Source organism: Passer domesticus, chromosome 4 (assembly GCF_036417665.1).
Source record: "Passer domesticus isolate bPasDom1 chromosome 4, bPasDom1.hap1, whole genome shotgun sequence".
Taxonomy (NCBI): Eukaryota; Metazoa; Chordata; class Aves; order Passeriformes; family Passeridae; genus Passer; species Passer domesticus.
In genome coordinates, this window is record NC_087477.1 from 67,489,641 (window position 1) to 67,513,864 (window position 24,224).

Here is a 24,224-nt window from a genome sequence, read left to right on the forward strand (position 1 = left end):
CATCTTAAGAGTTTTGTCACATTTAAAAAAGGCACAGCTAATGAAAGTCATGATGTACTATTTTTAGGGATGCGTATCAGGAAAAAACTCTCTAATTTTAGTTATATTTTTCCTCCCTGTTGAATCCCCCAAAAAATACCATGGTTTTACTGTTATCAATTCTAAGTAAGAGGTCACAGTAGCCTAGAATTCACTCAAAAGGAACTTCCACCAATATTGATAACATCTGTGGCATTCAAACCAAACTTGATGTCTTGAGGTAAAAAAGAGCCCTTGGAGAAAATGTCTTGGTTCTAGGATACTGATTTATCTTTCTAGCTTTTGAGAGTTTGATTTTTCATGGATGATACAAAAGCTGAATGTTTTTTTCCCAAAAATGTCAGAAAATATTAACTCTGGGCTTTGATTGAGTTTTATAGGGAATGAGTTACTACAGATGATCCAGAGACGCATGAACAATAGGGGAGTTTCCAATATGATAACAGTCAGGAAATGTTGACTACTAGTCAACTAGTAATTTGTATTTTAGACAAGGTGTTGGGAAATTGAGTTAGGGACTAGAAACAAACCTTAGCCAATTCTTGGCAACACAGGCCCATTACACTCATTACACGTAATTTGTAAAGATTCAGAAACTTTATGAATTAACTTGCAGTTAAATATTGTCTTTAGGCTGCAAATAAAATGCAAACAAGCTTGACTCCAAAAAAAGGAAGCAAGCAATAGAGCTTACAGATTTGACTTAGAGATTACTCATCTGAGCAGAATGGATAATGAGCTCTACGTAACTAGAACAGTAATAAATAATAACTCCCACTGACAAAAGCTTTTCTCCCTTTTGAAAAAGAAAGTATTTTCCTTTTTCCTTTTGCCTTTTTTTTTTTAACCAAAACCTGTAATTTGTTCCTATTTTGAACAAATTATTTGTATGGTCTGATCTTGAAACACAGAAAGGTACAATCACAGCACCCTGACCAGGATCAGGCTATGCATCTCCACATTAACCAAGCAATTAATTACTGATGCAATGTGCAGCATTTTATCTTTGTGTGCTTACTCATTCCATGTACTAAATCTTTCCTTTGCTGTCCATAAGGGATCTCCCCTGTGTGTTCTTACGGATACATAAATAGAAAGAAGAATAATAGAAAAAAAAAACAAAAGCCCAAACACAATAACCCAAACAAGTAAATAGAAGAACTGTCCCCCTTTTCAAAATAGAACAAAAATAAAACAACAAAAAATTGCCATTGTACTGGGTAAATCCACAAAAGGCGTCTTAATGAATAAATGTCAGTAAATTGTGGCAGAGTTTTCTTACAATGTCCACATAGTAAATGATGGCTCCCACAGTTTCTTCCTGCATAACTTCTTACAAGATTTTAAAATAATATATTTTCAATGAAGGGAAATCAGCCAGTATTTCCATAGCTGTTAAGAGAAGCTGAATCTACAAATGTTTTAATTTCCAGTTTGGCTGTTTGATGTTTGCCTTGCTATATTGTATATATAAGCCATTAATTTTTTCAAGGTAAAGAAAACTAATTATAGGAATAGATGTAAGGGATACATATGGAATTAAATTATTGTTATAGCTATTTCTGTGTAATGATAAAAATGCTTAATTTCGTTACAGAGATGTAATTTAAAAAAGTTGGCTCAATACTTTTACCTAAATGTTATATACTATAGCAAAGACTGTGATGACTTGTTTACATTTTGTGGACACCTTACATTTTTTTTAACATGTCAACATGATATTTTCCCCATAGTCTATTTCCCAAATAGAGCAGATTTCCCTTTAGAAAAAAAAAAAAAAAAGACTCAGGAAAACTAACAGAGAAATTCATGGGGAGGAATATTCAGGCTATTTTGTATCTTTAATACTAACAGCCTCTAAAATTCTACAATTATTTAACCAAGATATAAGACTTGTTACCTTGGTAGGCGTTTCAAACTGTTACTATACAGGATTAAAATCTATTTAAAAGCTTTACCTCAAACTTGAAGTTTGAAGTAATATCCACTTTCTCTGCTCAGTTAGAAGAATTGAGTAGAAATGAAAAAAACATGAATAGTCTTATTTGCTACTCAGTGCATATACAGTATAGTCTGATCTACACAGCTTTCATTCTTTAAGCCATATTGTAAAGGAAGCTTAATTAGATACAAAACATTCAGTGTTTGAAATATCTATCTCAATTTCTTAAAATGCTATAAATCTTTACATAATTTTTATCACATAACATAATTCAAGACAGGAAACATTCAGTCATGTATTTGAACAGTGCTAACAGACTGTATCTACTCATTCATAAAAATTCTATCTACCTAGTTTTCAGCAGACTATTATTTTAGAAGTTTCTTTCCTCTTTTTCCACTCACTGAAATCAGTGTAAAAATTGTACCCCTGACCTCAACTGCAAGGATGACCTTTCAAGAACACTAAAATTGCAAGCATTCAAAAATGCAGAAAACATTTAATGTATTTATTTTTAATAAACATTTAACCCTTGCATTTGTAAAGAAAGGCTCATATTAACAAAAAAAAAAAAAAAAAAACCAAAAAAAAAAAAAAAAACCCAAAAAAAACCAAAACCCCAAACAAATCACAGTAAGCAGATTAAGCCATTACTGGAAAAAAATATTCTGTCCCATATAAGAGCTCCAAACATAAAAATCTCAGAGAACATCACATTTACTGTCAGACAACTAATCATCAACTCAACAATTAGATGTAGTATTGAATCTACACTGTATTTTACATGGCTTTATACCAGAGATTTAACAATAGGCTTGTTATTCTATGACTAAGTATAACTTGTTAATTTATGTCTGCAAAGTAAAAAAATAATATCAAATTTGGCTGCCAGTTTCATTCAACCATAAGTAAAACCAATTAGTGTTTAATAATAAAAAACTTTTACCACCAGCTACTCACATACTCTTTGGTTTCTTAGAAATGCAGTTACTATTGTCAGAGAAGCTTCTGTTCTTCAGAATATTAAAAAAACCCCAAAAAACTCAAACAACAAAACCCATTTTCTCACCCTCCTCAAGTTGTGATTTCTTAGGTGTGATCCAAATTTACATGAAGTAACTCACTGATACACAAATTCTTTAATTTCTCCTAATGAAGAAAATCCAAATAAAATGTGTCATTTTGACTGACAGAGCAAATATTTCAGGAATGTGTCCTGTGCCTCAGATTCTTTGAGAACTAAGGCACTTGGCTCATTACAGTAACTATTCTCAGATGATAATTTTGCTCCCTTTAACCTCACTGATAGCCACTTGAAGAAAGTGAAAAAAAAAAAGTATGCAAAGAAGTGTTGCAAAAATTACATTCTGTGACACAAAAAAGATCTTTTCCTTGACATACAAATGTATTTATGCACATAAAACTTAAAATGTTTTTAAAAATATCTATTAGTATGGACATGCTAAGCATCTTAACATGTAGCAGTATTGTTTGCTAGAAAGTGCCTCTTTAAAAGCATCCAGATTGTCAAATAGATATAGCATATTGTTCTTTATGCTGAGTCTCAGTGATCAAAAGATCAAATTGATGATGAGTATACAACAAAAGCAATTCTGAAATGTTCAGTATATCACCAGTAATGGTAATGTACAAAATTAATTGGGTTCATTAATACTGCTGCCCTCCCCCTTTTTAAAATGAAATATATTCTTTTCTTACAGTTTCTGTCAATGGCTTTTTTATTATTATTATGTTTAATGGCTGTCTTGGAGAGTAAAGGAGTATCCATGCCTCTCCATATCTTCTTACCATTTTATACCACATCACAGTGGATTATTTTGAGACATCTTTTCACTAGAGCATCCTGACACCAGGCTGCAGCTTGCAGATAAGCTGCTACATTAGCACTCCCCAGATACCGAGCTCTCGCTACAAGTAAGAGATACAAGCAATACTTACAGCACTTCCAGGTCACGCAGAGCCCTGAACGCCCCATCTTCAATACAGCTGATCTGGTTGTAATCCAGTTGCCTGTTAAACAGATTAGGAAGGCATTTGTAAGGGAGAGGCGTGCTGGCAAGGCGAGGTGCAAGGGAAGCCTCCCGAAGGGGTGGCAGAGGCCGGCCACGCGCACGGAAAGGCTCTGGCCATCGCTGCCGCCGCTCGGCGCTGGCCTGCACTCTGCCACAGAAATCCCTTTTTGTTCTCAACTGTCTGCGCAGAACAGCAGCGCTGGGAAAGCTCCAGTAAATAATAACTGCACCTTATATTAAATGCCAAAGGAATGCAATTTCATTACATCAAGAAAAGCTATCCATTAAAAGCTCTCAGCGTCATCTTGCTGAAACAATTTCATTAAGGTAAAGGACGGTAAATCACTTAATGTCACACGCATCCCCTCGGTGACCTAACAGAATCCATTTATCAGAGCAGCCCAGCTGCATGTTAATTCCACCCGCCGCAGCAGGGACCAGGGACAGACACCAGTTTTAGGGGTCTCCCTGCGTGTGTGCATGCCTGGAGCAGGTGGGAGGTGTTACCCCCGGGTATGCAGGGGATTTACAGTAATTACCTCCTGGAATATGTCTACATGTGAAATAACATTGTCCGAGGCTTTTACAGACCTGTTTACTTATGTCCTTTAGTTCTGCTTCAAATGAAAGTAGTGTTTGTGCTGTACCCTTCAGTATCTGGTTTTCTACAGACTTTGTCCTATCTATAATTATATGCAGATAGTATGTTGTAATGGAGCACTCGAATTCTAGACATAAAACTCAGCAATCCATCCCATACATTATTAATCCTTAAGTATGAAGTTATGAAAAATTTAGATTCGTTTCTCTGAAGATGATTATTACCTTTTCAATTCAAAACATTGATACAGCACATATAGCCCAATTAAAAATGTCTGCTTAAATTAACAACCATGCAGATATAAAATCACACTTTCTCTATTGATAAAAGCTTTCCCTATAAATACTGAAACGTCTTATGCATTTCAGGGCATGACTTGCAAAGCAAAGATGATAAAAAACCTCACTTTGAAAACTTCTCCAAGCTGATAGCTTGTCAGTGTCAAATAATATATATGAGTAAATGTGTGTGAACAATACTAAGAAAATGAACAAAATACAAATGAACTCTGCCCTTCTGTCTTCAATTATATATTAGCTAGCAGGGCTAATGACACTTCTACTAAAGCATTTTCTGTGATTTTTCTGAATCTATGATAACATTCCACTTTATTAATAAAATATCAGACCCACTGCTGAATGTAATGTACCAACTTCTATAAAGTTCTTCTAGTTTCATCTGAATTGCTACTACAAGGGAATAAAATATTGTCATAATTGTAACAGTGCCTGTGTTTCTGTGTATTGAAAGCTAAATGCAAACTATCAGCTGCTGAATACGATCTTTAATCATTTTGGTGCAATGTTACAATACTAGTGCTGCAGTGTTGGAATATTTAGGTCTACTTTCTAAGGCTTCTTCAATTTTTAGTAATGAATTTCATTTAACAATTAAGCTAATAGCCTCTTTATTTTAAAACGGTAAAATATATACACAGTATAACCTCTCGAACAATTTATCAAAGCTATTTAAATTACTCCAATGGCATGAAATGTTACCCTTGACACAATACAAAAGAGAAATTGTTTCCAGACAAATTGGAAAAATCTTTTAATGCCATCAAATTTGCCTAATGCAGTCTGCAGGTTAATCTGTAAAAGGGTGAGCTGTATGTTTGCCCATATCTTATTATCCTTAGCTGTCAATGTATAAATCAGTGCTGACACAGCTTCTTCTAAATCATCTGTATTTTACACAAAGGAAAATCTTTTAAAGCGGAGAAAGCACTTGAGAAAATCTTGTCCTACACAAACTGAAAGGCAGATTTCTTCCACTAGACTGGCAGCAGTTGTGGCGATCCCGAAAACTTTTGGACTTATTCCTTTAATGAGTCACCATGATCACTACCTTAGTGAAGGGTGAGTTGTTTCCATTTAAATCTTCTTACCAGGATGATTACTCTGTTTGCACTGAGCTAATGAATTGGTTTCAGTATGAGGAAGGGATATTTGCAGATGGGAGAGGAAAAATGTTCCCTAAAAATTTCTGTATTTGAAAAGTGCTACCATCTTTATGCTTCAGATGAAGATTATCTTCCATCAGTTAAAAGCACAAGATAAAAATTATTAGACACACACCATGAAGAACAATTGGTATGATATATATATATATATATATATATATATATTTATATTTTAAGCTATGAAAGGGACATGACTTTGAAGACTGTGTGACTGGCTTTAATAGTAATTTATGGTAAAAGTAAAGGTTAAGGGTGAGGATAACCACACAACATATATGACCCAAATGGAAAGTTAGATAATATTCCATAACCAGCGTAACATTAACTTACGATGTCCTTCTAACAGACACACTGAAGCAATGTGATTGTGTTTTTTGTTAAAACTCGTTCTCAATAGCACGTATGTATTAAGCCATGTCTTAAGGTACAAGCAAGAATACTAGAAATTAAAAGTTATATTTTTATATAATTTCAAGTTACATTCTATTGTTTATTAACTTTCAAAACCTCACATAAAAATCTCCAATACCATAATGAAACCTTTCTCACCACTAAGCTATTGAGTACACCAATAACCCTAATTCCATCTTAGAAAGCTTTTTTTTTTTTCCCCATGAGCTGTTTATTTTATTTATGAGCTGTTTATAATTTTAGCTGTAAATTATTAGAACACTCTGAGAACCAAAGCTGACCAGACAGGGACCAGCAACTCTGGCCCATTCTCATCCTTCCCCTCTCCCCAGTTTATCATCTTTCTGCCTGCTCCGTCTCAATTTTGGATCTTTTCTATGTGGGATCTCTACATACTTTTGTAAAGTTGCTGTTCCTTTCTGCCTCCAACATTCACAAAGATTCAGCAGTGCCATTCCTGTGAAGCTCATAAGATAACAAACAACAGTTGTCGCATTCAAAACCCTTCCATCATCACAGAGAATTAACTGGATTTTACGTCTGTGTCTGCAGCATTACCTGGGTATTTTCTATATGAAATAATCTAACTGAATTAATCTACTGCTGCTTAAAATATCAATGTTTATGTGAGTTTAGCAATAAGAACTAGTAAGAATAAGAAGCATTCAACTAATAATATGCTTACTTTATAATGTTTTATATTTATTGCTTTTGAGGATACATCTTAGGCTGTAGAAACATGTTGCTAACTTATATTTCTTCCCTCCTGGCATATGGTGACTACCAGATAATGATAAATAAATATCTTAAAATAAACTTTGTTATCCCACAAGAAGAACATTTAATGACTAACAGAAGATGCTGCATACATTTAAAAGCTACTACCCTCATACAGAAAAAATCTGTCATCTGACTCTTGACAGAGAAAACCTCCTTTACTCATTCCTAGAAAGCTGAAAGTTGGAACAATTCAAACAATTGTCTGCTTTACTCTCCTGTTCTTTACAGTTTGAAGACATATTTTGGTCCTGTGTGAGAGCTAGTTTTTTCAACAGAACTGACTTATGATTCCTATTTCTTATTTATCAATCTCAGTTTCAAGACAAATCAATAATTTCAGAGGAATTAGTTAAAAATTATGTAAAAAAAAATCATGCCATAACTTATTCATTTTTTATCAAACTTCAAAGAACTGCTTGTTTCCCATGACTGTTAATAGTTACATCCAAGTAATGCATACTTGCTGAACAAACTAGAAGTTTCCAAAACTAAAATATTTATAGTTCAGTTCCTCGATCCGCTGAAAATTATCTAGTACTTTACTTGGTTAATCCCAGAATTATCTTACTGGAGGAAAACAATACAAAAAAAAAGAGTAAAAATTAAACAGAAGAATGTCATCAAAAGGAGGATGAATACAAAATTAAAAATCTATGTTATGTGATTCAAAGATATTATCACATTAATAAGAAGTAACTTTTTAAAAGAACATTTTGAAAATAGTACTGAAATGGTATTTATTTTAACTATCAGTAAGAACAAGTTGTTTTTTTCTTTTTCAAAGGCCACAGGGTTACCAACGTGTTTGGCAACAAGAGGTTTAGGAGTACTAGAAAAGTATATATATATATATTCTTTCCTTCATGGCTTCAGAGCTATTTTTTATTGTAATAAAAATCTTAAGCATACACAGAATATAGTTCACTACACCCTGTGAAAATCCTTGTTTATGTAGACTTGAAATGCAGGTGGTTGAATAGACTAGCAGTCCAATTGAAATTTCCTGTAAGAACAAGCACGAGAAATATTGAATTCTGGATTATTTAAGCATATCTTAGACAAGCAATGCATTTAGAACAGCACTTGTACAGATGAATAGACAACTACACTTCCAGTTGCAGTGGAATTTTATGCGTGATCTGAGAAGAAATAAGTAATGAGAACATCAGCAGGAATCTCTTTTTCAACTACCAAAAATTGAAATTAAAAAGTCCAATCATTCCCAAAAATAATTAATACAAAATTCATTTAGGTCTCTAGTGGCAGCTTTAAATGTTTCACAATCAGCATAAAGAGGCATAAGGGCAACAACAAGTAGTATCAATCAAAGTTTTGCACAAAGCTTAGTATAATGGCAAGGACTTAGATTGAATGCTGGTGGCTGCCTCCCTCTTCACTAATTCTTCATTTTCCCAGGCAATTTAATGTGTGAAGCCACTACATTGTTCTGCAACTTTTATCCCTGGGATGACAGCAGCTACAGCCTCCTCCACTTGCTGGGAAGAAATGGACCCAAATGAACACAAAGAAGAGAGCAGTCAAAACAAAGGCTAAGAGCATGATGGGAAAAACAGGGCACAAGATCCTTGCATGAGATAACATGAAACCATGCCCTAATATTTTTGGCAACATTTGAGATTGCACATATTTAGCATCACAATTCCACCATGATATTGGTATATTCCTTTCCATCCTCTGCCAAGTATCAATTGCACAGAAAAAGAGAAAATTTGAATCTTATAAAATTTTACGCACTTGAAATGGAAAAGTCGTAAGGCCAAAATCTACTCAAAAAGAGGACATAGCGCTATTGTTCTTTCAGTGGTGCCTTAAATTTGTTAGTAACTCAGTTATTTTTCTTCCTAATTCAACAGCATCAAAAACAACCCCATTTAAGCTTGCAATATGGGCACTTAAAGCATTTTCTTACCATCTTAAATTCAAACAACTTTCCTGAGGTTGGGAAAATTTAAAGAATCTTTCACATCCAGTGTGAGTACTATATCACCAGTGAGAGTTATGAAACATTCATTAACATGTCTATTAAAAAAATCTGTGTTTAGTCTCCCATTTATATGATAATTTCTGTTTATTTTTTTTCAAGTGGGTATCACTGTGTTCTCTGAAGAATCTAATGTCTTGGTGAATACTCTTCTCCCTGAAAAACTTGCAAGTTAGGGGGAACTTTCAGAATTATATTTCCAGAATTTCACCCTAATTGCTCTGAACTCCCAGATCAATAGTGATAGTGTATAGAGTGTATTACTCTTCAAGTCATTCAAGAATACTTGAATAGAAAAATTGAGACTTTGACATACCGTAGATATTATATGTTTTTCTACATTTGAACTGCCAAAATAATGGATGCTGGATTTCTAGTCTGGAGAGCTTCCCTCATGAGCTTCCCTCAATTTTTCTCACTTTTACTGAAGAATTTAATACTTTACAAACAACTCTATTTTACAAACAACTGGGCTGTATTGGTGAGAGTGAAGCCAGGGACTCTCTGGCATTTTTGAGATGACTTCTGAGTTTGTGAGATGGCACCTGGTGTTGACCTCCCAGTAGAAGACAGTCCAAACAGGGTCACAAGATGAGAGGGTTGAAGCAGGTAACATTTGGGGATGGTCTGCAAGAACTGCACTTGTTTGGCCATCAGAGAGAGGGGAAAGGGGGATCTTATTGCTGCTTACAACTGCCTCAAGTGAGAGCTCAGACTGAGCCAAACCCTTCTCAGTTACAAGACGAAAGGCATAAAAAATTTGGAACTGGGTAATTCCAATTAGATGTAAATTACATTTCTGAAGCCCTAATGTTTCTCAGGGTTTGTTATTCTTTTTACTACAAGGGTGTGGCAGGTTGCCCAAGCTGTCAATTCTCATAATGTCTTGCCCATTTTGCTTTTATCTTCTACAGAATCTATATGGTGAGCATTAAGACGTCCAGAAAGAAAGCACCATGGATGCATTTTATGGAAACTAGACAGCTTCTTCTGAGAAACATCAAGAGGACTCTGGAGCTAACATGCTGCAGGAGGTGATAATGGTATTATCAAACTTATAGGAAGCAGTTTCCTTCCGATTATCTGAGTAAACACCTCATTCCCTTTGCTCTGCAGAGACTAAGAAGTATACAATAAGATATTTTCCAAAATATTCCAATTCCTGATTCAGAAGGAAGGTATTTGGTGGAAATGAGAGAATGGTGAGTCTCCATTCAGGAACATAAAATACTTCATCAGGTCAAATTCTGAGAAATTTGTTAACTTTTAAAAGAGCTTAATAGAGCTACAATGGATGGTTATCAATCATTCCATGTTTAAAGAAAACATTCAGTAATTTAAACTGAAACTGATGTAATTACTGTTGTTACACTATATATATATATACACACACATATATATACATATACATATATATATACACCTATATATATATACACATTGCTCTAACACCGATTTCTTTTTTTTTGTACCTTCACCTGTAGTTTGGAAGAGATGCTTCTTTTACATTATGCTCAGCTACGGGGCTATTTCTAGAACAAATACGGAATTCTGCTCATGACAATTCTTAGTAAGGATATGCAAGTATTTGGTTCCTGGACCTTAGGTTAATCACCTTCATAGACTCATAGAATCATTAAGGTTGGAAAAGACCTCTTAGATCATGGAGTTCAACAGTAAACCTGACACTGCCAGTTGGGTTCCCTGCTCAATCCTGTCTCTTAGTGCCACATCTACACGCTTTTGAATACCTCAGTTTTATGGTGACTCAACCTCTTCCCCCAGCCACCCATTCCAAAGCTTATAAAAATTTTTGGTGAAGCCTTAATTTCCTCATATCCAATCTAAACTTTCCCTGGTGCCACTCTAGGGCATTTCCTCTTATTCCCTTGTTACTTGGGAAAGGGACTGACACACACCTGGCTACAACCTCCTGACAGATAGTTCAGTTCCTGTTTGAATAGTGATGCCTTCTATACCTGTCACCTATCAGTTGTCTCCTTAATTTTCTTGAACAATGAAATACAACTTGTAAAATTCCTGCTACACCTGTCTTCTCTATGTAATGACCAAGGCTAGATGGAAGGCTGGGGTTTGTCTCTCCTCACCAAAGATTCTGAAAAGGCACAACAGCCTGATCTAGTTACATAAATGCTGTGCTAGAATCCACCCAACTCACCCCATTAACTCATTGGTCATTCTGCAGGGATCATGAAATTTTCAGATGAGGGGTTTGATAGCTTTTATTTATTTATTTATTTTTTAATTCAGGAACAACAAAGGAGGAGATGTCTGTAGTATTTATCCTATCACAATAAAAAATATACCACAGATATTATTTGAAATTTGTGGCAATGCTATGGTGTTTATGATTTTATTTTTTTAAAATTATCTCCTGAAAAGAGAAAAAAGAGAAACACTTTAAAGGGCACATCTACTGTTTTATGCAAATTTCAGACATAATTCAGGATCCTCGGCTTAAAAATTCACACTAAGATAAAAATAGTATCTCAGACAAAGATTAGCATCCTAATGCAGTTTTTAACTGGAATTTTCTTACAATATATAAGCACACCTATATTCTAAACTATTACTTTGCCACTAAAATGTTTTCGATGATGCAGCAATTTCTACTACCAAAGTTCCTTTCTGTGGCTGTATATATTTTCAAATACAAAAGATCATGCAGAAAAATGCAGGCTTCTTGTAGCCAAACCTCTTTTTGACCATGCATAGTGGTGGGACTAGTTCTGAATAAAAACTCATAAACTGTTCATTAAACAGAGTAAGTAAGCTATTTGGAGAATCACGAGCACGAGCATGTTTTTGAACACAATAGAGTTGAACATAATGATTTTTTCCACTGAGGTATGATTGAATTTCACTGCAGAGGAGAACTGTAGTAGGCCAAATTCTTGGGCATTCTGCTAAATCTTCAAAGGACATTTTCCTCACCAATTTTTGTGCAGTGCTGCAGGCAGCAGAATGAAGTGGATTCCATCACAGACAGACAGAAAAGTGAAGGGCTTCCTAGCCCATCCTCTCCTACTGAGGATACATCACAACCCTCTCTTCCTAATCACAGAGCACTCATTTTTTCAAAGCAATACAACTAGAATGCTTGTTTTTCTATTTTAGCACTGGAAACTTCAATTAATAAAAATTGTTTCAGCAGGAATAACATGAAAGCCTGCTATAATGTAATATTTCCCTGTATTTATTGATGTCACATAAGACAGCAATCATATTTTTTCACCATTGCACCATGCTGGAAGCTCCGTAGTCTTTCTGAAACGTACTATTGTATGTCCTCTGTCTTTTTTGGTTGTTTGTAAGTGATGAGTCCTTGGCTTACAGCAGCGGTTGCAGCTTTTGAGTGTATAACCTATTTTTTCCTTCTACAGAAGTTCATCACACTCTTCAGATTGTTCAGCTTGTTCAATCCACTAAACTGCCTTATCACTCTGAACAGAAAGTAGAAAAGTCACTGCTTTGCTTTGTCTTGAAACTCACGTATTTCCACATTTAGAAACCATAAGAATTCAAAACCTGCCCATGAACTTCAAAGTCACTATCTCCAAGAAAGTATCTTTCTTTCAGAAAAGACAGCAGAAGAAAACTGAGTAAGAAAAATAGTCACACAAGTATAAAATCCTATGCTAGCAAAACCAGGTAATAGCATGACTTTTCCTTCTTTTATGCAAGCAAACAAAAGGCAAACTTTTAAAACCAAGGAAAAATGATTTTCTCCACGTGAAACCATAAAATGTTTCAAATTGCCTGACATTCAAATATTAAACTCAGGTTTCATAAACTAATAGTTATAATGCCATGTTGTCTTCAACTCTATTTCAATGTTTTACATTTCCATAAGGCAATTTGAGGATGTCTAAGATATGTTAAAGTATTTTGCCAAAACAAATGATAAATATCAGTATTATGCAGATATTCCTTAAGCAGCTGTAACAGTTCTTAGAAAAAAGATATGTGATACCAAAAAAAAAAAGAGCTCTGTATCTACAAAGCATTATCATCAGAATCTGTGGAAGCAAGAAAATACTTACAGATTTTTTATGTCTACTGCTCCTCGGAATGCCTTCCTTGGTATTGCTTGAATCTGATTTTCACTAAGATCACTAAGGAAAAAAAAAGGAGAAATTAGATATATTATTTAGTTTTGTGTATAACAATAAAAAATTTCAGCCATTATGGTTCAGTCAATATTTCCAGTGAAGCTTATTTTATTACATTACATTTGTAATTGAAGAAAAGAAGTAGCAATAATGGTCAAAATTTTTTATTTCTGTCACATTAGGCAGTTCCTTTAGAAAATAACAATATATATGCCAAAAAATTAAAAAAAACCCCACACAACAAAACAGCAGAAGTGTTTTTACTTTTCAACCATTCCAAATCCATGTTTGATAGTATATTCAGCTTTATGTAAGGAAGACAGAAAACCAGCAAATAGAACAAATAGTGAGCTACTGAGAAACAACAATGAAGCTGTGTAGTATCTGAGATCAATATGTTTCTGACTTTTGTTTCAGTGTCAAGCATCATATATTTCAAAAGAAGGAATTAAAATACATTCTGCAGCACACATCTAATATTCCTCCCCAAAATCCCTGTACAATCAGCTGTATCATGCTATCTGAAATTATTATTTTTTACCAAAGAAAAATATTATTGAAATGCTTATAAAGTTATTGTTCAGTAGTGGTTTTTTGCTATCAATATGAATAAACAGCCCTTTATTTTTTCTGAAATCCAGACATATTTTTGTCCTTCACAGGTCAATATTGGAAATAAAATCTAGAGAAATGAAGACAGTAGCAGAGGAGACAGAGAAAATGAAAAAATACAAAAGCAAACTAGAACTTCCCATTTATGCTATGCACTATTAACAGTGATGCAGTGCAATAGAAGAGGACCTATACACGAAAATCTTTATTGCTGTAACTATACCACATGCAGTTTGGAGGTTTCACCTCGGACAGTAGTTTGCTACCCTGAACCAAACACACCTATCACACATGGTACATGAATGTTTGAAGTTTTACAAGGGGGGCTATCTACCTTTCTTATTAAAATTATGAAATCAGATCTTCTTTTGGAAACCTTCCAAGATGCACCTATCCGTACACAGTATAAGGAACACAATTGTATGAAAAAGCTTTCTTAAACATCTGAATAAAAATGTACAAACAAATCAGATGTGTACAGGTGTCTCTACAGAGGGAGTTTCATTCCATTTACATAGCAGTTTTCTTGTGGTTAACTAGATTTCATTTTGCTAAAACCAACCCAGGCTCTTTACTCTAAAAGCACACCAAATGCAAACCAGATCCTAGCAGTTGTAAAGTTTCTCTACATTGTGCTTTGGAGACATCTTTAGAGGACCTTTTTCAGAAAGAATTTTTACATGGCAAAACTCTGCCCAGAAATAAGAGATATAACTCAGAGTAAGTGAAAAAGCTAGAATTATCAGACATAAGAAGTCATGCTTTTGGTATATTCTTTCTCTAAAGTGTAATCTAGCATGAGCTCATATTTCCAATTCTAAGCAATCACTCCTGAAGATCTCTTTTAGATTTATGAATTTGCAGAAAACAATTTGAGGACTTTATAAAACCCCATGTTGCCCAACTTTAACAAAATTTATATCAATGTAATTATTTTAAATATAATTCCACATACATTGGCAGCAATTTTGTTTTATCCAATTCATTGTTAACTTATGGAAAATCACCTTCTATTTACTAAATTTTTCATAGTTCATGCACCTAATTGCACTGCAATATTTTGCAAAGTATACTTAAAACTAGACCCAATTTTAGTATTATTAATCATGTGTAGAAAAAAAGAGAATTTGTGAGCTGTGATTTAATTTTCAAGCCACCTAAGTAATCTTGAAATGGGATATGACTGTACTGCTCTGACAATAAATTCAGTGGCAATGAATGAAAAAGCAGCCTTCAGCATTTGTTACGGTAACATGATTTAACAGCCTACTTCCTTGGAAAAAACTCTCTTATAAGCATAAAACGCAAATATCTATATTTACATTTCTGTCTAATTGACTAATACATTTTACCTGTATAAAAATTGTGTGTGAAGTGGCTAAGCTAGCAGTAGTGATTTGTATCATGAACAATGATTAGTTTATAACACAGATATATGTATATATCTACGTGAGCCACTGCTGTACTCGTAAATATATACTAGAGGAGATAATGGGTAACAGTGCATTAAGCTTTCCATGGCATTTGACAGAGTATCACCACTCACCATTTTATATAATTTAAAAAAAGAAATATGAAAAATGAGCAATATTGAGGCCAAACGTAAATTATTTTAAAAATCCAATAGAAAATATCAATGGTCAAAAGCATTCTGTGGGAAATTCTGGCACAAATGCAAGGACTTACAAGTGTGCACAGGTGTGTCTGTGTGTATGCAAATGCAAAAGACACAAGACAAACTAATTGCACACTAAATTTACGGCTGGGTCGGCACAGTCAACACCATTTCTGTGCAGCACGAGCTCAAGTAAACTGAAGTGTAGTGTTCCGTTGTAATTTTAGCTAATTTCAAATGTAAACTACTTGACTGCAAAGTTTCCCAACCTTGCTGAACAAGGCATTGTTTAAAGTACGCATTTAAATATGGAGGGCTAAGTAAGATTGGCAAATATTGTTTTCCAAAAGTAATTTTTTTGCAATTCATCAGCTGGTTTGGGAAGCTTGGAACTGTTTCTGTAACAAAAGTGTAAGTTCATTTCCACACTGCTAAATTCTACTTCTCATAAAAAATAGGATTTTCCGTATAGCAGGAAAAATTTTAGTAATTATTTATTGATTGCTTCAAGTTTTTATCTGCTCAGTGTAAAAAGGTTTCCTTATAAAAACCTTGAGGGGTTTAAACAAACATTCAACTTTTTCTTCTTGCATAAATTACACCTACATTTCACAACTCAGAAGCTGCATGTGATCTTTTTTATTGATCTTTGAACTCATTCCACTGCAATTCTTAGACGGCTCAAAAATAAAGGCCACAAGCAGCACAAGGTGCATTGTGACTTTCATAGGAAATGGGGCAAAAATCTATTTTGTAGATAAAACCAGCCAATTTTGCACACCATTACATTACATTGATTTGACTTTGCAACTTATATTCTGTAGTGAAGGAAGGTGCAAAACTCCTTTTCAGCCTGATGGTCATTGTATTGCTGCACTTATAACTATGCAGACATCATCTTCCATTTCAAAAATAGGCAGCCTTTGAATAGAGGCTCTATGATAGCAATTGATCTCCCTAAAATTAAAGAATATCTAAGAATATTTAAGCCACGATACAACAAAACATATTACTTTTATAAGAAGAGATCTGTATTTTTTTCAAAAAGCATGAAATTGATTCACATTAGAAAGTGGCAATGTGACCAAGATATTTTCACTAGAACAAATTATTCTCCGTTAATATTCCAGCCCAAGACCTTGCATTAATATCCAGAATACCTCTGGAACAGCAGAATTGAATAAAAAATGCAGCTAGAGTGAAAAAGCCAAGGCTATGTGAGAATTTCTTTCTTTAAATAGAGCACGATCATCTAGTGAGATGCTTTGACAAATTCATCTTTATGCAGATTCTAGCTGTCATAGAGGCCTCTTTCAACTAAATTGTTCTTGACTCTATTATATATGTCCTAGAGAGATATACTCCAAATTATCAAGTCTGAAGGGGAGTACCTTAGACATGGAGCTTTCAAGAAAATTCCTTAGTGCAACTTTGTGGACTTCATTTATGTCATTCAGTGGTGGGCAGAGTTCCTTGTCCTCCACTGCTCCTCCTTGCTCCAGCATCACCAAACCTGTGCTCAGAGCCAGGTGTAACTTCAGTCTCTCTGAATGGGAAATGTTCTCAAGGACAACTCCCAGATATGTTGCCTCAAGTTAAAAGGTACTACAGGGGTTAAATAGCAGAGTGGCACCAAAAGCCACCTGGGTGAGTTAGAGCGGCAGCAGCTGACAGAGACTTTTTAGAGAAGGCACAAATGAGCATTGGTGCTGCTCTAGATGCACAAACCAGCCTGGGTAAAGTGGATTGTTTCAGATAAGTTTAAGATGTAAATATGTCGAGCATTCTTCTGACTTGTAATATTCTGGCCACAACCCCATTTTCTCAAATGTAAAAACAAAACCAAATCCATAAAGCAAACAATGCTGAATCCCACTATAAGTGAAGATACACAGTGGAGAATGCACAAAGATTTATGAATTTTTGCCCAACTGCAGCAATGTTTTGAAAAACTTGAATACTATTTTTTCTCTCTTTGAAGGTCAGGTGTGTGTTTCTAAATCGAAGACTAAATATGCTGCATCTAAATAATTGCTTTTTGTAATTAACATAGTCCACCCAAGCATTCAAACTCATCAAAAAAACCAGAACTATAGATTCTCTAAGATTTGTGATGAAGTGAGTTCTGCAATTATTGTGCTTATGTAAAATATAATTTATTTTTAAACAAAATGAATAATGGCAATTTACATGCAATGGATTCTGAAGCACATCTTCCTCAGCTTTTAAAACAATTTCCAAAGATTAAAAATTGAATTTGGATATTCTGACAAAGCAACTTAACTTGTTTAATTTGAAATTATGCCTAAAATAATGAAGATTTCTGCATTTCACAAACCGATGAACTAATAAAAAAAATCAATAACAAAAACAACACCATCAAAAAGAGCCCAAACACCTCTGCCCCACCCTTCCTCTCCCAACAGCTTCATTTTGTGTATGCAGAATTTTTTTCTCCAAGAATACATTGGTAATGATACTGTATTTAGCTTGTGGGAATAGCAGGAAGACCTTGCCAAAAACCTTGTTACTACTGAATCCTTCTTAAGAACAGGATGGAAATGGTTATATTTATCATATTTGCTGGTTAGTAGGTAGAGCTGTATCAGGGAAAAAAACCTCACAGCTTAGAATCCTGTAAATATTTGAAATTCATACCAATAGAAGATACTAACCTGCTCTCAAAAAACCCCAAAAACTTTAAGACTTATATAGAGTATTGCTTTCTTATCTGAAGAAAAAGCCCTGCGATAACCCAAAATTAATGATCCTGATGAAATGCTTCAGCTCTTAAAAAATTCAACCAGTACTGCATTGCAGTTATTTTATTACTCACCATGTATGGCTCTCAGCTGAATATGCTATATAGTCTTAAAAAGGAGTGCTCAAATTTTAATTATATAAATTGAAACATCACATAAAATATCTATATCATAAACTGTTAAGGCTGTATCACAGTTTTGTTGTGTGGCTAAATCACTGTTCGTTCTGAAACACTAAATCTTTTGAGGATGGCAAACCTGCTTGTAAATTTAATTACTTGTAATTTTATTTTCCTCAATAGTTTAACCTCCCTCTGTGTCCGATCACAGATATCATAAATCTATATTGCCATTCTGTACTTTGCAAAGTACTGAGTACTGGGAATGAGTAAGGTGCCCTGATTTTTAAAGGAAAAGGCAGAAATACTCAGCCCAACTAAGTACTGAATGCTTACCAGTTTATTCATGCCATTTTATAAAAACATCTCAGAAAGTGGCTATTTAATGACTGGCATCCTGATAATTATTTACATATTAGTGACATGAATGAAATTAGCCTTGCTAAGTACTTTTCTCTTACTGGAGAACAACACTTTTGACATTAAGTAACTATATTTTGAATGAAATCCTCCATACCTGTATAAGGTGGCGAAGTCTTATAGATAATGAGACTACTAGGCATTCAAAGAAATGAGAATTATTTAAATTATTGTACTTAAAACCAAATATATGAATTTGGACACAGGGGATTTCACTGGAATACAAAGATGGTGAAAAAAACCCAACAACATATTTTAGAATAGGATAGTTCAGTTGAAAGGGACCTACAATTATCACCTAGGTCAATCAGATTATTTTGATGGAACAAGTAACAACTTCTTTTCAGGAACATTAAATATCAATTAGACATTTATCCTAAAACAAAAAAGTAACACTAACCAAACAGTTAATTTATGAATATCAAATGGTCCTGTCCATTTCAGATATTTTTATTATCATTGGCTTTTTCTTCAGTACCGTTCAGTGTTCCTACAATATTTCTGTATTTGAGTACACCCTAAAAAATACAGGTGGCAGGGAGAAGACATGCACCACCTATTCACTAAGAAGCTCCTTAGCTTGTGAAACATGCTCTGGTGTAGGCTACTCGGTGGATCCTGAACTTCATGAAGATATCTGTGATGTCTTGCATGGTCTGAGATACTTCTCTAGTCACAATCACATTATCCACAGATCATCTAAAACCTCAAAGCTATTTCAGAGCAGGAACCAACCAAGACTTATTATTTACTCCCTTGGCTTTGATCCCAGGGAAAACAAAGTACTCTGCCTCACTGGGAGGCACTGAAAACACCAGTAGTAAAATCTGAGATATGGAAGGTGTGAACATGCTGCAACATGACAGCATAAGACAAGGGAGCTGCAGCCCTAAATTTCAAGTGTGTCTTGAAATGTTTCCAGAGAAGAATGGCAAAAGGTTATTTCACATTATCATGAACACTGGCAGCTGCCTCTGTTTGCAAAGCTGCCATAGCCATGGGCTTTCCAACGCAAAGAGGAGACAATGAAATGCCAAAGTAGATTTTTTATGTTTCAATGGATCTCTGACTTGGATTCCATTTCTAAAATGTCAGTTTTCTACTTTCAAATTTTGAAGAAATAATTTTTTCTACTTTGTATTAGGTGTCTTGGGTTAACATGGAAAAGTTCTGATCAGATTGGTTTTTTCCTGCTCATGAAACTTCATTTATCACTATACAACCAAACTGCAAAGTTCCAGCATGACTACGAATTTAATCCAAGACCTTTTCTGAATGTAACAAAGGCAAGCTTTGACAACCACAAGTTTTATTGTATTACGATAAAGTATGTAAGTGTGAAAAATATTTTTGAAACTATGTAATGAAAATCAAAGCAAAGTACAAAGTCATCAAGAATACAGATGCTACTGAAAATTGTGGTGTTAATGCAGGGGTAGCATCCTGGAGAGATAGTTCCTTTAAATCAGTAGCATAGGTGAACTAGATCTACTGAAGCCTGTCAGGAATTCCACCATAGAAGCAATATATCATATTGTAATACAGGCTTACTAAACAAACACAAATGTTTTAATTGTAACACAACATTTTTTTTTATCCCACATTCAGCAAATACATTAATATATGCAAACAACTAAGTACCTTTCCCATCAGTCAAGCGAGGCTTAGCCAGTTAATTGCTAGAATACTGACATATGCTTGGCTTTAAGTTTATACAGTTACTGCATAACAAGTTACAGTATGGCATCACTTATTCATGAAGATAATCTTATACCCAAATGGCTTGTCATGTCCTTTTAGTAGGCACAGCTTTCTGACAGATCTACAAATCAATTATAATGCAACAAGGAAATGTTTAAAAAATATATATTTAAAAATTCAGTCTAAACTCTTGTTCTGAGAAGGTAAAACAAACAAAGAAACAAAATCAAGCAATCAAAAACTCTGATGTACCATTATTTTTTAACTGTGAAATAAACTAGTTAGCTTCCTGTTAATTTCAATGTTTTTTTTTTCTTCTGTTCTTTAGAAAAACACACATTGCAGCTGTTTCTCTTTGTATTGAAGATACAAAAGGTGTCCAATAATACCAGCAGTAGCTAATATGTCTCTAAGGCACATATATATCCCCTTATGAAGATAAAACCTATAAATTATAATTCCAAGCATTAGTTCTGTAAATCATTATTGCTGCTGCTTCCCATAGGAGGATTAAAATTTCATGTATGAGAAAGCTACTATTAACCTCCTTTTACAGATGGGGAAACCAAGGCAGTACGTGTCAGCAGTAGCACGGATCAGTACCAGGCTGAGGGGCACAAAAACTGATGAGAAAGATTTAGATGACAGAACTGCAGGTTCTCTCTGCATCACTAATTTCCATTTGCTCTGTTGACTCTCTAGAGATTCAGATGCTGCACACAGTAGGCATATAACCTATTCTCACGCTAAAGCAGGATCACTCCCTGGGCCATGGTGTGCTACATTGCCCAAGTGAATATGTCACATTTCACAACACAGGGCAATCATCACTGCAACACAGACTGAATGATTAGAGTCACAGCAATTCCCATAGTAAGGAATGCCTTTTTTTTTCCCTAAGAATATTCAGACTGAATTTCCCTGCCCACTTTCATGTCTCATTTTTTAATGATAGCACTTTTGATTATATCATTCATGCTTCTTTCATTCTTAATGCTCGAGGTTTTTTAAATGTCATCCATTTATAAATCTGTTATGGAATCAAAATGTACTTCTTATTATTGCTTTTGGCATACTATTATCTGTATTATTTCAGCAGTACATCTTTTAATCCACTTTATCTATTTATTTATTAAAGAAGAGAGATCATTTATGTATAACAGAACATATACAGCAAAAGAGAAAAAGCAACACACTACACAATAGTACTACTGGTAGCCTGACAATCTCCAGAGTGTATCAGTACCTTCAACCTTAACATTTGGTTTAAGTCATCCAAAATTTAAATTCTGATACTTAGTGCTAATCTTATTTCTTTTGTTTGAGAAAGAGCCAGACTATTTATACCCATGCAATATAATACCCAACCTATTTATAATTTTTAGTATTAGTAATCAATGATTTCTGCAGAATCTAAATATCACAGAGGACAAGTACTAGACCGTTTACTTTTTAATAGGAATTCATTTTGGGTTTGGACTAAGCCAAAACCTCCAATCTCTTCTGTCTTGGCAGAAAAGTTAACCCATGGGCTGCAAAATCACTTCTACTCTACAATGTGTCCAAAAGTGTACTTAAATCAATTTGTATGCTCTGATACTACTGAAAAGAATTGCTTAAGGAGATTCGCCATTTATTCTTTATTGTTCTGGAGTGGCCTAGCAGGGCAAATGCTAATTGTGCAATAAAATAGGAGTATTAGGACCACACATGTATTTTATTGGAGCCTTAGAAATTATTTTTTAAAAGGAAGGCATTCTTTAATAGTCTGTTCCACTAAATTAATACATAATTCTCTTTTGTTTAGACTACAAAAACCCCAAAACAAAACAGGAAAGGAAATTACATGTTGTAGTTCCTAAAGAGGAAAGGACCACCCACGGTTTCAGAGAGAATTGCAATACTACTTCAAATTTGGCTTCAGCATAATCCTTTCCATAAAAAAAACCTTGAAGCTCTTAAGAAGCCCTCACCTCCCAAAGAAAAAACTGACAAACCTTTATCCTCTATCCAGTCCCAAACTGGTCAAGCTGCAGGAAGGCACTGAGTGGCATTTGACTGCTGCTTATCACGCCTCCCTAAGAGCACTGGATTCCCCACCAGGGCCCAAGGCAGCAGCACAGCTGTGCTGTGTGGAGGCGTCGCTGACCTACAGCCCTACCTGGGGTTTGCAGGGTGGAAAATGACTTTTACTCACATGGATGCACATCCACGTGGTGAGGCTGCACCTCAGGTGCTGTGTCCAGCTCTGGGCCCTGCACCACAAGAAAGACATGGAGGGGCTGGAGAGTGTCCAAAGGGCAACTGGAGGTGCTGAAGGGTCTGGTGCACAACTCTGATGAGGAGCAGCCGAGGGTGTTTAGCCTAGTGAAAAAGAGGCTCAGGGAAAACCTTATTGCTCTCTATGACTGTCTCAAAGGAGATTGTGGACAGGTAGGGATCAGTCTCTTCTCCTGCATAACAAGTGACAGGACAAGAGGAAATGGTCTCAAACTGTGCCAGGGGAGGTTTAGGTTAGATATGGGTTTCATTAATGGATTTCCCTCTCCTTTTCCTTTAACCAGGTTGGAATTGAAGGAAAAGTAAAAAATAACTTAAATCTTTAGGTGTCATTTTTTCATACAAGGCCACAAAAGAGTGTTTCTATATAGGCAAAGGGTGAAGAGTCTGCTATTTTCATTTTACTAGTCTCTGATAGGTGATTTGGTGATTAATCTTTAATCAACTATTACACTTGACAGACTTGAAAATGTTAAGAGCTTTAAAAGAATAAAACAAGATTCTGCTGGGTAACTTTCACTTCTTCTGGTACATTAGACACTCAGCATATGCATGGCTGAAACATCCATTTGGCTTGGCTGGGGATCTGCTCACATTAAGAATAGATGAGATGGCATATTTAATTTTCCAAAAGACCTCTTCAACAGTATCTAAAAAATCTATCACTACTTTTCCCTGTAACAAAACTTCTTTTTTAGAACAAGTTTGCAGCTGTCAACATGTCTTTAATATTTAATATTGTTTCACCTGCTTTGGAATTGAAACTGTAAGCACTTTCAAGAACTGATTGAAAGGTTGTCTGGTACATCATCTAGTTTCACTACACAGCCTACAACCCTGTATGTTCTCTTCTGAAAAAAATCACTCAGCAAGCTGTGGCAATTCCTGTTTCTTCAAAACAGAGCAGAGAGGACTCATGATCCAATCCTATTATGCAGAGCTGCAACTCCAATACAGACAAGTAATAATTGCATCCCTGGACACAGATATTTTTCATGAAATATAGCTCCAAACTTTTACTCTGATAATAACCTGAGTAGTTCAAGTGTTTCCTAGCAGTAAAACTAACCTTGAAGAATTTGTCAAGGGACAGGGGAAAATTTGGAGAGTAAACTAGAAAAGATCTTGTGGACCATTGATGTTGAACAGCACTGTGCTCACTCTTCCTGCATTTGAGTTGAATGGTGCAATTTGGGAATTGTCTCTTGAGATGGGCTGATTGCTTGATAAGACAGATTTATTGTACAGTCTTAGCTTTATATGATATGTGTAAGTGCATAATATATATGAAGCACTGATACTTCAAACTTAA

At 34.9% G+C, this 24,224-nt stretch overlaps 1 protein-coding gene across 13 annotated transcripts in view; it reads right to left on the reverse strand.

Annotated features, from left to right (window-relative positions):
* SLIT2 (slit guidance ligand 2) overlaps positions 1–24,224 on the reverse strand; it is a 256,464-nt gene that overhangs the window by 94,908 nt on the left and 137,332 nt on the right. For all 13 annotated transcript variants that reach the window (XM_064418540.1, XM_064418528.1, XM_064418530.1 and 10 more), the window contains exons 5-6: positions 13,335–13,406; positions 3,941–4,012 (exon numbers count right to left, since the gene is read on the reverse strand). In XM_064418540.1, the coding sequence (XP_064274610.1) occupies positions 3,941–4,012; positions 13,335–13,406 (144 nt within the window). The remainder of the gene's footprint in view (positions 1–3,940; positions 4,013–13,334; positions 13,407–24,224) is intronic.